The following is a 16,601-nucleotide window of genomic DNA, read 5'->3' on the forward strand; positions in this document are numbered from 1 at the left end:
CGGAAGAGTGTGGGTCAACTTCAATAGTGAGAAAAAAAATTCAGCAATGGTTTGATAATGATCCTCCAAGCCATTTAACTCTCTGTCGACTGCATGAGAAATTTGAGCACACTAGGTCTATGAGCAATGATTGTACAGGAAACAGAGGATGTTCAAGAAGTGTTTGAATGGAGAATAACATCATAAATGTTCAAAAGACATGACGATTACGTGACCGTGGAAGTCAAGTAGGTGATTAGCATTAGAAACCAGAATCGGATGAAGCCACATTTCATGTCAGCGGCAACGTGAATAAGCACAATTGCATCACTTGGAGTACAGACTATGACAGCACACTCAATTTTCTCTGAAAGTTAACTTATAGTGCATTATCTCCAAGTTCTGAGTACTTGGTCTATATATATTTTTTATGATCAGACTGTAATCGGAGATTCTTACCTAGATATGCTGCAGAATTTTATTGCTAATAATCTTCCCCTCAATATCAGGTTACTTCCCGCAAGGTGGTGCACCACCACCTATTCCTTATAGGTTCGACATTACCTTAATGAACCATTTAGCAGACACTGTATAAGACAATGTGGACCTTTGGTGTTGCCACCACAGTCACCCTACTTGACTCCACGTGATTTCTGGCCATGAGGAATGGTGAAATAATGCATAATCCAAGTTGTCCAATCTATACACATGGAAATGTGTGAATGAACTATGGTCTGTATGGAGAAAAGACTCTGCACATCCACCAAGAAGTACAGGTTGAAGAACTGCACTTGCTTCATTTGGAATTGTGTACATAGTGTGTGTTTTTTATATTGAAATAAAAAATAAAATAAGACTAAAATAATAAAATGAAAGTTAATCCCATATAGGTCATAACATCTTTTTAGACAACCCTATATATTTCCATAATGAGTGGGCTTCTGAACTAGTTTTCAGGAAAAGCATTTAGCAGGATACCTTGTCCTGCTCACCACTTACATAACTGTCCCAGTTGATTGATAGTTGACTGAAGTCTCCCCATAAGATGATCGTAGTATTGGGGTACATTTGTACTAGTGCGCAACGGTTTTTTTCTAAAATTTTTAATTACTTCTAGGGGTGAGTCTAGTGGTTGATAAAAGAACCCAATTCTAAGTTCACAACCATGTCTAACACCAAGTCTTGCCTACACAATTTCACCTGCAGCTTCAATTTTTATCTCAGTAGATGCAAGTCTCTTGTCTACTGAAACAAATACACCACCTCCACTTCGCATTAGCCTATCCTTTTGATATACATTTAGATTTCATAACTGAAGATGTAAGTCTGAGGGTACCTTCACCATTTTTAATATAATGCAGATGGACAAACACCAACTGGGCCACACTTCTTACCAGAAACATTGTATGGGACATAAGGAATGAGGAAAGGATTTTTTATAGTGCAGAATGAAGAAACATTTACAAATGCTTTGATTATTTGTAATAGAAAAAGGTGAAAAGGGGGAGAAGTGTAATCTTTCCCCGCCGTGAGACATACAAGAGGCATCTAATAAATTTCATCACAGATACTGCTTAAAAAGTACTACATTTAAAATATTTCATTTAACTTAAAGTTGATCATAAATTGATCAAGTGAATTCAAATAAATGTGCTTTTTTTTTTTTTCTTTCCAAATTGCGTGATGATTATAAGTAATCTGCCAACTTCTTTTCTGCTGAAAATAAACAGAAGCTGGAAGGTACATAGATGGCAGAAAAATTCTAAAAGTATGAAGTTTCCATTAGAAGCTGGATTTCTCACTACTCTAGCTGCTAAATTTGTATCACCTTTATGAATTTACAACTGTGAACTATACAAAAAACCCTATGAACTAATGCTGGAGACCATCTTTGAATTATTTCATGAAACAGTGGCTTTCACACTGCAAAATAGGATTTTGTACTGTGAAAAGATGATTCAAATGTTAAAACGCAAGCAATAATTGTACCCTTACGTGTATTACCCGCATTTCTTTAATTTTTGTCTACCACTCTGAAGTTATGAGTTATTAACTAGACTTCTGCACTAGTGCTGAGGTGCAGTACTGATACCCGAGATACTGTCCATTGTTCCCATTGGCTAGGAGTTTTTGAACACTGAGACTGAGTCAATGCAACAAATTTCACCTTTTGGGAAGCATGCTGTATCCTGTGTCAAGGGAACCAAGTTCAAATGGTCTGTTAATCAGTGGCAGTTGAACACACAGTATACAATGATACCCTTCCGGGAAATGGCAGTAAGGGGTAAGGAGGTCATCTTGTGCACTCAATTTACATATCTCAGGGTCTCATTCAACATGTTGAGACTGTTCTGGCGAACACTGAGGGAACAGGGTGCAACCAGCTTCAGACTGTGATGCCCAGCTTCAGACTGTGATGCATATAGGGATGAACAATGCCTGTCATCTCTGCTCCGACATCATACTTGGATCATTACAGCGACTGGCACAGAAGATTTGACCAACCTTGCTCACAGAATTTAGGTGAAGCTCACAATTCGCAACACCATCCACACAGCCAATCATGGGCCTCTGGTTCTGAATTGTGCAGAAGGCATGCATCAGAGACTAAGAACTTTCTTAAGTTCTGTGACAAGATAGACTGCAACGGCCTAGACTTGCACCTTTGGGTTGGGAACTGTAGAGCCCCCAAAATGAGTCAGGGGTGCACTACCCATCAGATCCTGCTATGCAAAGTAGCTTACTCTGTGTGGGTTGCATCCACGGTCTTTTTTAGGTTACACTACTCTCCATTTAGTCTAGGTAATGATAGCTGAAAGAAACCCTGACGCATTTGTGTAAAATCCAAAAAAATGCACCACAGATGAGACTATCGGAAACTTAGTGATCAACTGCCAAAGCATTTGTAACACAGTGCCAATTTGTTAAGCACTCCTGAAAACCAGTGAAATTCATATAATAAAAGTAGGTATAGAAAGCTCATTAAAATCTGGAATTGACAGAAGTGAGATTTTTGGGGTTAATCCAAATGTAATAAGGAAAGACAAACACTATCTAGATCCACAGCAGTTTAATTCTGTCCTCCTGCATGGTTTGGGTGCTCTAAAATAACTATTAGATTGTAACAGTGAACAGATTTTTCTGATGTCCTGGCCTGACATTGAGGACGCTAATTCAAACATACTGGTGCTGGAAGGGATAAAGACTTTCTGCATGCAAAGCATGTCATTCTGGCACAAGCTTTACTGCTGAACAGTGTACAGTGTTGTAGGTGGAGCCATCTTTGAAGACGGTGATATCATCGATTAATAACGTAAACAGCCAATCAGTTGCTGGAATTCTGGCACCTGACTGGCTATTTACTTTATTAATTGATGATATCATTGTCTTCAAAACTGGTTCCATCCACAACACTGAACACTGTCCTACAATAAAGTTTGTGTCAGATTGGCATGCTCTGCATGCAGAGTGTTTGAATTAGTGTCCTCAATGTCATGTCAGGACATTAGAAAAATTTGTTCAATGTTGCAACCTAATAGTTATTTTAGAGTACCCAAACCATACAGCAGGATAGAATCAGCCAATCAGTTGCTGGACTTCTGGCAACTGACTGGCTATTTAAATTATTAACTGAAGCTTACTTACAATTGCTGTTAAAGGCCATTTTCAAAATATATCAAGCGACACACAAAAGAGATCCTCTTTATCTGTTTCTGACATCAACAAACTTTGTGAATATAAGTCTATACAATGTTGTGTGTGCAGCAATAACATCTATGGCATTTGTTCCCCTCATAATGAGCTGGGGACCTCTCTAGTACAGATTTTGTAGTTGTCATTTGTGCAATAACTTTCTCCACTTTGAGAGAGACAAAATTTATTATAGTCATCAACAGTGTCTGAAGGTGAAAGAAGGTACTGAACTTAATCACTAGTGTCTTGTCATGTCCTGGGTTTTATTCATTTTCAGAGCACTTGAAAAATTCTTCCTTTCTAAAATGCTTTTTCTCATTCTATGTCAATAATTTAGTAGTAAAGGACCGAGCGAGGTGGCGCAGTGGTTAGCACACTGGACTCGCATTCGGGAGGACGACGGTTCAATCCCGTCTCCGGCCATCCTGATTTAGGTTTTCCGTGATTTCCCTAAATCGCTTCAGGCAAATGCCGGGATGGTTCCTTTGAAAGGGCACGGCCGATTTCCTTCCCCATCCTTCCCTCCCCCGAGCTTGTGCTCCGTCTCTAATGACCTCGTTGTCGACGGGACGTTAAACACTAATCTCCTCCTCCTCCTAGTAGTAAAGGAGACTATTCACCAAATGGCAGAAGTGTTGAGTTGATGACAGGCATTCACAAAAAAGAAAGAAAACTTGTTACCTTTCAGAATAAATCCTTTGTTGACACACACACACACACACACACACACACACACACACACACACACACAAAACAGGTGGACTAAAGTGAGGTGGTGCGGACAGCGAAGCAGCCATTGAAATTGAGATGATGTGTTCAGCTACATGTTGTGCAAGTGGGTGGTCAACTTTCTTCTTGGCCACAGTGTTGGTGGACAGCTGGTTGTTTATTATACTGACATAAGAAGTTGTGCAGTGATTGCAGTAGAGTTTGTATACAACATGGGTGTTTCTGATGGGATATGATAAGCCTGTGACAAGACTGGATTGTGCTGGGTGGGTGAATTGGACAAGTCTTGCATCTGGGTCTTCCACAGGGATATGATCCCTGTGGCAAAGGTTTGCTAGTAGAAATGGCATAGGGTTGGACCAGGATGTTGAGTAGGTTGGGAGGACAAAGGAAAACCACTTTAAGGGGGTGGGAAGGATTTCGGGTAGGATGTCCCTCATTTTCGGGCATGATAATAGATAACCAAAGCCCTGGTGAAGGATATGGTTCACATGCCTAGCTCATACACCTGCCACCCCTCCCTCCCATATTCCCAGCCAGAAAACCCACTGCCTTCCTATGAGCTGCAAGCTACCCATCTCCAACTTCTCTTCCTACCTTTCATCTCTCTCTACCCAACTACGCACTCCGCCCTACCACAGCCCATGTACCGAAATGCAATTCCGGCATTGTGTGTCCAGCTAGCATGATGTAGGGGCATAGGTGAGCATCCATGTGTACGTGCTAGCTCAACAAAGGATTTATTATGAAAGTTAGCAAGTTTTCTTTCTCTTTTGTGTGTGCCTGTAGACAGCCCAAAGCTTCTGCTTCTCCTTCACTCCAAAATTATTTAATTCTACCAGAATTTTTATACATATTTTCTCTTTCTATGTCATTATTAAGCACGCTGAATGTTTGAGTATAAATGATAGCCGTATGAGACCAATGGCTTCTATTCCGCCTGAAAATGCCAGATCAGGTCAAATTAGATGACTGGTTATAATGGTTCCATGATAAGGAATGTGTGAAAATATGTATACACCATTTGGAAAGCTTATTTTGATTGTAAATTTTGAATTTACTCTTTCCTTGGAAACTTATGGTATTTGTATCTGCAACTACTTCTGCCCCTTTGATTCTTGGTATTTAGTCACAAACAGTGTGCTGCCCATTCTTTCAGGTGTATATGCTCAGTAAATACATAACAGGAATAGTAAACATATTGTGCAAAGTACGCAAGGAAAAGAAAAGACAGAACATCCTCTATGAGTGGAGCTCCTGGTAAGTTAGTTGCAGTAACATAACTTTTTTGTTTGTGGCACTACTTCCTACATTTTCTATGCAGCATACATATTTGTTGCTGCCTATTTTATTATTGGAAAAGAGTAAGAAACATCCAGACCTGGAGAATGGCTAGCCAGTTCAAGGAAAGGCAAATCAGTGTTGTGGAATAAAGTATCAATATTTTGTATGACCAAATTTACAATAACAGTAAACCTTGCAATCAGCTGCAAAGTGTTTGTATTCACACCACTTTCTTTCTTAACCATCCTTTCAGATTAACTAATAAAACAGCATACAAAATAAATTATTCATTGGAACTCTCATCATTATATTCTTTTTCAAATTCAGTCTTCCAACAAACACAGTGTAATATAAGAATCACTCCCACACTTTCTTCCAGTTTTTTACAAGCCCAACTGAAAACAAAAAGATAATGCTTGTTTATACTAAAACACATGAGCTACCGGGAAGCAGAAAAAGCACGTGTGATACTTATGAATCACAGTAAAGAAAAAAGTACAGAAAAAGAATATGCTTAGAGATACATACCTCTACCTTGGTGATCTCTGCTCCAAACTGAGAGGGGTGCTGTTTCTATGAGACTATGTCGCAAGAGCACTACACTTGCATGCCGTCTCACTTTAGGTGCAACATTTGGACAGCTGCAAGCACTGTCATCTTGTGAACCTTGTCGCAGCTGCACTCCAGCAACAAGACCTTTAAACATTACATTTCAAATTTTAGTATAACTGCATATTATATTTCAGTTTAGTATATATCTAACTCTTATTGGTTACAGAGATATAGCTGTTGGAATGTAACCCAAAAAACACTTACAGAAAGCAAAGGAAAATGATTAACTTCAAAGTTGAATCTCATAAATTCTACCTACAATTTAAACTCACATTCAAATTCTCTTGATGACACCGCAGAGGACATACATGCATTCTGTTATGGTGGCAGCACTATTCACAACCTGAATGAGCAGCTTATCATGTTTTTACTTTTTCTTTGTAAACATTGTCTTTCAACTATCCCCACTGGCAAAAAGGGGTAAAGGGGGTAAAGTCCAGGCATCTTGGTGTTCAAGAATCATGACTATTTCTACCTATCTATCTACTGATGAATGTTTAGCTGATGTGTCATCTGACAACTAGAACATACAGGGAACCCGTGATGTTTGGAAAACATACCCATCCCTCTTCCAAAAATGCTGGAAGTTAGTTTTTAAGAAAGTCTAGATAACAAGAATTTGTAAGATGTGGTAACACATAAGGCCAATCAACTGATTGTCTGTTGCGCCATACCACACATTTAAAGAGAAGCATTTCACCGACGCGAGCTAAAAATGTTACTGATACCGTCATGAAAGCAAGAGGCTTTATCAGTAGTAATGGGATTACTTGGTGATTTAGAGTTAACCAGAGACAAAACTCCAATCATATACATTCACTTCCTTCTCAAAGGTGTTGAATCTGCAGTAAATGATAAGGATAGAGGCCATGCATACATAATGTCTGCCATATTCTTGTATGTGGAACACCGATAGGCATAGAAATTCTGCATATTATGCTCGTTGAGGCAACGGCCTTGATGCAGTGGTAACACCGGTTCCCGTCAGATCACCGAAGTTAAGCACTGTCAGGCTGGGCTAGCACTTGGATGGGTGACCATCTGGTCTGCTGAGCGCTGTTGGCAAGCGGGGTGCACTCAAACCTTGTGAGGCAAACTGAGGAGCTACTTAGCTACTTGACTGAGAAGTAGTGGCTCCAGTCTCGAAAACTGACAACGGTCGGGAGTGCAGTCTGCTAACCACATGCTCCTTTGTATCCGCATCCAGTGACGCCCCTGGGCTGAGAGGATGACACAGCAGCCAGTCGGTACCATTGGGCCTTCCAAGGCCCGTTCGGATGGAGTTTAGTTAGTTATGCTTGTTGAAGAACTACATTCTAGAAACAGAATAATGTCTTCTAGTTTATCTACACACTGGTCACTTGCACATTCAGATGATATCTGATGGCTACATACTGAAGCAGTCTCACACAGTTTACTGAAGCAGTCTCACACAGTTTACTGAAAACACAAATACACATTCTTGAATCTAATAACCTGTGGTTACGAAATCATCTACTGTGTTCTCTTAAGGCAGCAGTTTTTCATTACAAACACCGTGCACAAATACCACATTGGTACACTCAGCATTTGTAAATTCCTGTGGCATGCTTACATGATAGAATACAACTGGCCAACAAATCACAATCACAGCTGAGAAATGAAATCAAGCACAACTCCACAACTTAGACTTTGAAACCAAAATGACAACTGATAAACAGACCTACAAAAGGAGTATCAACCTGTGAAATGAAAACTTATTCTGTAACTAGCTACATACCTGTAACTGATAAAAACCGGACCATGTCATAGGGAATGTTTTATTTTAATTACTCCACAGTAGCATCTTCTGACCAAAAAGCTGGCCCCCTGGCTTGGTAAAGATTTATTGACAACATATTTGTGGTTTGGACACATGGTGAAGAACTATCCCAATTCCTGTAACTGCTTAACTCCTTTTCATAGCCCAAATTCACCAGGTCCTCTTCCAAACCCAAAGCCACCTTCCTTGACATTGACCTCCAACTCACTGATGCCTACATCCACACATCAGTCCATATAAAACCAAACCAATAGCTACACACTGACAGGCGCAACCCCTTCCAAATCAAAACACTTCCTTCCCAACAATCTAGACATGGCTGACAAATGTATCTGCTCCACCACCAAATACCTTCACACTTACACTAACAACATTTCACAAGCCTTGCACTCTCACAACTACCCACAGATCTTATTCACAAACAAATCTCCCAGGCAGAATCCTCCTCTCAGTCTCTGACTAACACAGCTCTCACTACCAACAATCTCAGAAGCACCTCTTTGTCACCCAGTACAACCCAGGCCTTGAATGCTATAACATATTACTCCAGCAAGCCTATGAATTTCTCAAGTCAAGCCCTGAAACGAGATCCTCTGTCCCCAAGATTCTCCCTACACCACCCACTATGGTTTTACCTAGCCCTTCTAACCTCTAAAACATGCTTGTCAAATCATATGACATACCCAGACCACTCTCCCTACCACAAGGTTTCTAGCCCTACAATCATTCCTGCTGTAAAAACTGTCCCATACATCCATATACTACCATCTACTTCAGACACATTATTGGTAAATATTACAATGTCAAAGGCTGAGCAACTTGTAAAACGATGCATGTTGTTCACCAACTAAGCATTTTATACAGGCATGACTATAACTAAACTGGCTGAGTACACAAATGGTTACAGAAGAAATGTCTGTCTTGGGAGACATCCAGTATCTGGTAGCTGAACATGCTCTATAGCATGACTCAAGGGATCTGTGTGAGTACTATACCACATAGGCCATTTGGATCCTCTAAAATGATACCAGTTTTCAAAATCTCCTTAGATGGGATTTGTCCACCAACATATCTTCGCATCCTCCATCAACGTACAATCACTCCCCCTATCTTTTCTCATTAATATATTACTATTACCTTTTTCATTATTATTATTATTATTATTATTATTATTATTATTATTACTACTATTATTCTCTTAGTCCATCTTCACTTCTCAGTCTGCTCTCATTATGCCTGGACTGGCACTGGTGCAGTGTTCATCAATGTACCATCTTTGACCAACTACACTCTCTGATACTAGTCCTTCATCTCGGCGTCACCTCAACCTCGTAACAGGTAGGTCCCTCTCATGCTGCAGTCTGAGTGACCTGCCTTCCCTTAATAATCTTCCCCAACTTATCCATTTCTTCAACTTTCGTCTCCTTACGGTGTGTGTGTGTGTGTGTGTGGGGGGGGGGGGGGGGGGGGGGGGCAGGGATGGGGAGGGGTTATGCGTACACTAGTCTTACACAAGTAAACACATTCCATATCAACTACAAACAAACAAATGATGAAATCTGTATCTAATTTGAAAATAAACAGCTTACATAAAACAAAAATCAGAAATATCTGGAGTTGTACTAGATAAAATATCCCACTTCATCTACATCTATACTCTGAAAACCACCTTATGATGTGTAGTAGAGGGCATTTCCTCCTTTTTCTGTTCCAGCAGCAAATGGTTTGTGGGAAGCAAGATTGCAGGTAAGTCTCCGTGTGAGATCAAATATCTCTGATTTTACCTTATTGGTATTTTAACGAGTTATATATGGGAAGAAGTAATATAATGGTTTAATACTTGGTCGACTGTTCTAGGAAGGTATGCTCTCAGAACTTCAAAAGTAAACCACACTATGATGCAGAACACCCATCTTGTAGTGACTGCCACTGGAATTGGCTGAGTGTCGTTGTGTTGCTTTCATGCTTACTAAATAAAACTGTAACAAAATGTGCTGCCCTTCTTTGGATCTTCTCTATTTCCTCTATCAATTCAATCTGGCACAGATCGCAGACTGATGAGCAATATTCAAGCAATTATCGAGCGAGGGTTTTGTAAGCTACCGCTTTTGTGGGTGGGATATATTTCCTGAGGATTCTTCCAATGAACCTCAGTCTGGCATCTGCCTTAACTGTGATTAGTTTTATGTGGTCATTTCACTTTAAATCACTTCATATGCATACTCCTCTTTGGAAAAGACTTGGATAGAATGGCTGCCAGATTCATAAAAATAATATCACACAGAATTTCTATAGAATAACATTTAGTTCGCCAGCATACACACTGTGAACTGCCCTAGAGCTGGTGTACCTTCATTTTGGCTTAACAGTGATTACATCAGATTTGTTGGTGCACAGCTAAATCAGACCATGTGTGTTATCACAGGAATGTCCAGAAACATCCACACTTTCTGAATTCCTATCAGACGTCACATAGCACCATGACACTTCCATTAGGGAGTTTATAAACTGGCTGAGAATGAAGACCTTCCAGTTCATAAGAACATCTGTACCATCAACAACAGCAGGCTTAATTCCAGATGCTCTCTTCTGGGTGCAGAAAAAGAACTCCATGAGAATGCAGGCAGTATAAGTGAATGATAGATTTAAATTATGTCAGTCTAACACTACAACTGAACAACTTGATACCTTGTATTTCAAACAGTACTCCATGGCTTGTGGAAAAATGCAAAGTCTGGTTTGTACTGAACAGAGTAAGTACAAACAGTGTGAGAGGCACAGGGTCACTATTCAAATAGAGTCTAATGCCCTTGCCCATCTGTGAGTAGTTCTGAACAACAAAACCTCAACTACACAGCACATCAACCATATGTGCCCACTTTGAGCATCCCCTGGGAATGCAGAGGAGTTCCTGATAGCAACAGCAAACTCTACTGAATACATTAGAAACTTGGATGTTTGTCTACAACACTTTCTAAAACCAGCATATAAACTTTATAAAATGTAATATCTTGGTTAATGTCTTGTATATCTTGTTTTTGTTATGTGACGCAGCCTACACATTACACTCACAAATAAATAAGATTCAATTGGCAATCGATAGTGCATGTGTACTTACCTGTGCTCCCCTTCCACTGCTAATTACCCAGTACAACGAACTATTTGAGTCAAACATTTGCGTTCATACTTTTCTTTGTAACTAATATCTACATTAAGATTATTTTGATTCAAGCTACAACTAAGATTAGGAAGCTCACTCTCATAGTGTACTGTAGTTCGTACTTCAGCTCACTATACATTTAGTTCATTGATATAATTATCTCAACTTGTAGTTGATATGTTTCATTATTTGCATGGGCTGTTAATTTCTGTAACTCATTTCTCATCTCACGTGGATGTTTACAATAATCTAGCCTTCAAATTGTCGACATTAACAGAAAAACCAGACAGCTCATTCATCACATCCACCTGTGGAGGGGGGGGAGGGGGGGGGTTGAAAGACACAATTCTATGGAAGGAATGAATTTAAAAATCACCCCCCCCGCCCCGTGCTAACACCACTGCCACCACTTCCATCAACAAATTGCTGGCAGAAATTTTATATGAAATGGGCCTGCTAAGATTAAAGAAGAAAGAGGGAAAGATTTGTCTGAGGGTCTTGTCAGTGCCAGTCCCAAAATTCATCTGAAATTATTTAGAAAATTATGGGAAGTCTAAGGACACACTGTGATCCATCAATAGAGAACTGCCAGGTAGGTGAGTTTTGGGCAATTCAACAATAGGATTACTGGTGGTCTTACTATAACTGTTTATGAGAAGAACAAGATTAAAATATGTCTGAAATGCAATCATTTAAAAATTGTCTAAGTTATTATTCAACACCTTCTACTAATTATAATGTACAGGATGATTATTATTAAAAGTTCAGTTTCAAAAGGCTGTAAAAAACGGACCTCTGCTCAGAATGACAGAATATTATGGAAGAAGGGGGAAACGTTATATAAAAAATATTATCACTAGATGGCACTTAAGCAGCAGAATTTGCAAAACAAAAGATATGGGGTACATGGCTATTCTTCAGTTTGTGTCTGAGACACTCGGTGTGACTGTCTCAGTGCAGGATTATGCACTGCTGGTAAAGTTATTTTACAAGAACTGTGACAGTGTGTCAATAGTGGTGCAGAAGTTCTGGACACTCAAGGATATGAAAAAAAGGTGTCGGTCAAATTTCTGTCAGGGGTCTAGAGAAAACAACTAAGAAATTCGAAAAAACAGCATTCAAGGAGGGATTGAGCGGTGATGTGCAAACATGCAGTGCATGGGGAACTGCCCGAACTCTGGACTTCCTTGTTAGTATGGTGCATAAAATTCTACGAAACATTGCTAGTCATACAAAAGACCCACGTTCAGGAGTTACTTCAAGCTGACCTGCCAGTAACACAAATGTTTGTTCTAGAGTTTCTAGCTCACATGTAAGTGGACAATGAATGGCAATGGAACATTTTGTGGAGAGACAAAGCCAACTTTCATCTCCAAGGGCATGTCAATACACAGACTTGCAGAATTTGGAAAACAGAAAATCCGCTCGCACATCAAATGATACCATTCCATTACACACAGGTAACTCTGTGGTGTAGGTTGACGGCATCATTTATCTTAGGGCTATATTTTTTTTGTTGAAGAGATGGGCTCTGCAGATCCTGTACCATCACTTGTAAATGCTATGAAGGCCTTTGGTGCATCAACATCATTCCAACACTTCAACATCATGGATGTAAGGATAGGATCATTTTTATGCAATATGGCACACCTCTGCACATTGCACAGACAGTGAAGAAGCTGCTGCAGAGCCATTTTGGAAATTATAGAACTATCAGGTGCCATTTCCCTACAGCTTGGCCATCCAGATCCCCTGACCTTAATCCATGCGGCTTCTGGCTGTGGGGTTATCTGAAAGATGCCGTGTTCAGTGCTCTGATTACAAATGTTGCTGAATTGAAGGCACATATTGTGCAACACATTCTGAATGTGGCACTTGAGTCATTCCAATCTGTTGTGGAACACACTGTTCCTCAATTTCAACCTGCGGCACAAAACAGTGGAGAGTATAACATGCCTTGTGCCTGTCTCCAAGCTTGTGTGGTCCTGCACATTGCACAGTGCTGCAGGTTTAATGTGCAACTCACACCATAGCCACTGTATTGTGATTCATCTGTCATTTGTGACTGAACACTTTTACACTATGACATTTACGGTGCCATCTGCTCGTAATGTTTTTTTCTTTCCATAATGTTTCTCCTTTCTTCTATAATATTCCACTCAAATTTGAAGACATTCTGAGAGCAGTTCTTTTTTTACAGCATTCTGAAACTGGAACTTTAATTATAATCACCCTGTACGGGTACTTTTAGAGAGAAATGTCAGTTGGAAATATCTTAAAACAAAATGTTGACATAATACTACCTCAAGATATCACAGGCTTCAAGAAAACTGAAAATATAGTTTTTAGTCTGTTTATTGATCTGCTGCTTTGTTATACATGTTGCATACAAGATTTTATTTTTCTGTATGAAATTCTAAAAAACAATATGTGATACACAGAAGAACAAAACAGTTTTCAATATTTTACCACGTGTCTTTCTTCATGTTCCCTGACAATATCTATTCTATCATTTGAATGTGAACACATGCAGCCCTTTTTTGGACAAAATGAGTGAATATCTTCCATATTGGTGAGATAGATTATGAGAAGTTCAATGTTGGGGCATGCAGGAATCTGAAGGGACAATGTCTCCCTTTATTTCATTACAGATGTCATTGAAATGTAAATCAGAAACTTACAGGAAAGCAAATGAGGGTTTAATATATTGTTGACGACAAGGTCATTAGATCTGGAGCACCAATTCAGTTTGGACACAAAAGGAGAAGGAAACTGTTTGCGTACTTTTTAAGGGAATCATGCTGATATGACTGCCCTCGTAAACTGAAAATGATTTCCACATCGCCAACTGCAGCATACAACAAAATACACAAAAAAAACAACAAATGTTTACACAGCATCTGTCAAATCTTTTTGACAGCACATTTGATGGGAACTGAGCTGCCATGCAACAATACTAACAGAAATCATGAAGTAATTGGTGCAAAATACCTACACTCTTGACATATGGAACTAAAATGAAGTATATGTGAGTTAATTTAAAAAAACCATGTAAAATATGGACACACACACACACACACACACACACACACACACACACACACACACACACACACACACACACAAAAAAAACAGGTTTAACTTGCTGCTGATTATAGTTTGCAGACAAACTGGATAAACTGAGATAACTCTGGATAATCAGCCAAGTGCACAGAGAGAGTGGCTTTTCACACCTCCAATCACAATGTTATGCAAAAATGACTAGGATTAAATCCCCCCCCCCCCCCCGCTCTCTCTCTCTCTCTGTGTGTGTGTGTGTGTGTGTGTGTGTGTGTGTGTGTGTGTGTGTGTGGGGGGGGGGGGGGGGGGGCACACCAACAGCAACCAGTAACTCATTGTTTAAGAGTTAACTATAGCTTCTTAGATCTGGATCTAATCAGTGGCCATTTGTATGATGATGATGATGATGATGATTGATGATGATGATGATGTGGTCATGTTGTCACATCCTTATTGTCCCTGTAACATTCCATTGGAGTAACTTCTGTTGAGACATTGCAACTATCTAACATACCTTCATGTAACTTGTCTTGGAAGCACCTACAATGGATCTGCACCTCAGAGAACTATGGCATGGCTTTATGTGAAGGACATGAACAATGTCTCTGTGGCTGTCTCCTTAGTGTAGAACCATCATCCTTGAATAAACAGATTATGACCCTCAAGTGACATAAAATTCAATGTTGGTCAAAGTAGCACTTTACTAATTTTTCTGATAACCTGAACTTCCATACACATATAACAGTCCATACTAGGTCACCTGGATTGTAGCTTATAAGTCTGTGTGCAGCGTTATAATGTCCACGGCACTTTATTCCGAGCCTACAAGGTCCATATGGGCACGAGCAGTCTTGCTTCCTCAGTTTAGGCGATGAGCAGTTTTATGTAGCAGTCTTCAGCACCATTAGGTCGAAGCAGAAAGCAAGTGTCTGTTACTGCTTCAGCCCTTCATCCAGAGACCATGATAAACACTATGAAACATGGAGTGTCTTGCTTTGCTGTATTATATGTCACTGTCATGACAGGCACTGTAGTATCCAGTCTCTCTGATGTCAAACACACATCAAGAGTATGTCTGAAGACATCGAAGTAAAATGTGAAAACAAATTGAAAGAGTTTCTCCCTGACAACTCATTTTATTCCTTAGAACAAATTCTACTACTGTGAGAGCTGGTAGGTAGGAATTACTGACTCACAAGTGTGTATGTGTATGTGTGTGTGTGTGTGTGTGTGTGTGTGTGTGTGGGCGCGCGGGTGTGTGGGTGTGTGTGTGTGTGTGTGTGTGTGTGTGTGTGTGGGCGCGCGCCCATACAGACGTGTATACACACACACACACACACACACACACACACACACACACACAGCGCTATAAATGTTTAGCATGTAGCCATATTTACAAACTAATTTGTAATGTGAATGTAAAATGATCCATTCCTCATTCCTCATCATTACGATTAATCATGCAAAATGAGCCATGGAACATGAAACTATCTAACTAATCTGCCAATGACTTATTAAAACATTCCATGAGACCATTTGTTTGCAGGTGATAGGTAGCCATCAGTCATCCTGTGGATGATATTGCATCATAAAATTACTTTCGACATTAGTATTGACTGAAACAGTTTTAAATGGTCAAAGATCATTACACATGGTGCCACAAGCTTCAAAATTATGCTTTTTACAAGAAATCTAGAAACTTCTGGAGCTTTGGCAGCCAGGTCAGCCTTGCCGACAGCATAGTGGCAATAGTATCCACAGAAAATAACAGTTTGGATTTCAGAAGAGTTGTTCTATTGAGAATGCCATTTACATGTTCACTCACAAAATTTTACAAGCATTAAATAATAAAATGATGCCACTTGGTATTTTCTGCAACCTACTTAAGGCTTTTGACTGTGTGAATCACAATATTTTCTACACAAATTGAAGTTTTATGGGATTGATGGTAGAGCCAACCACTGGATAATGTCATATCTAACCAAATGAATGCAGAAGGTTGTACTTTGTAATTCAACCAATGTGGTCTGGAGACATTATTCTGACTAGGGTGAAATCAAGTACACGGTTCGTCAAGGGTCAATCTTAGGTCCACTGCTGTTCCTCATATATGTGAATGATCTCCCATTTAATATACAACTGGTAGAATTAATTCTTTTTGCAGAGGACACTAGTATTGTAATCAATCCAGGCATGTATATAGAAAGAGTAGAAATAGTAAACTAATGTTCCTAAAAGTATCATTGACTTGTTTTCTGTGAATGGTCTGACCCTCAATTTTAA

The 16,601-nt window shown here is 39.6% G+C and overlaps 1 protein-coding gene and 1 pseudogene across 1 annotated transcript in view; one reads left to right on the top strand and one right to left on the bottom strand.

Moving 5' to 3' along the window:
* Positions 1-16,601, bottom strand: part of LOC126469802 (uncharacterized) — a 129,497-nt gene that overhangs the window by 28,765 nt on the left and 84,131 nt on the right. The window contains exon 8 of the mRNA XM_050097060.1: positions 6,214-6,381. Coding sequence (XP_049953017.1) covers positions 6,214-6,381 — 168 coding nt within the window. The remainder of the gene's footprint in view (positions 1-6,213; positions 6,382-16,601) is intronic.
* Positions 7,245-7,362, top strand: LOC126472222 (5S ribosomal RNA; annotated as a pseudogene).

The sequence above is a fragment of the Schistocerca serialis genome, chromosome 3 (genome assembly GCF_023864345.2).
Source record: "Schistocerca serialis cubense isolate TAMUIC-IGC-003099 chromosome 3, iqSchSeri2.2, whole genome shotgun sequence".
In the NCBI taxonomy this organism is placed as follows: Eukaryota; Metazoa; Arthropoda; class Insecta; order Orthoptera; family Acrididae; genus Schistocerca; species Schistocerca serialis.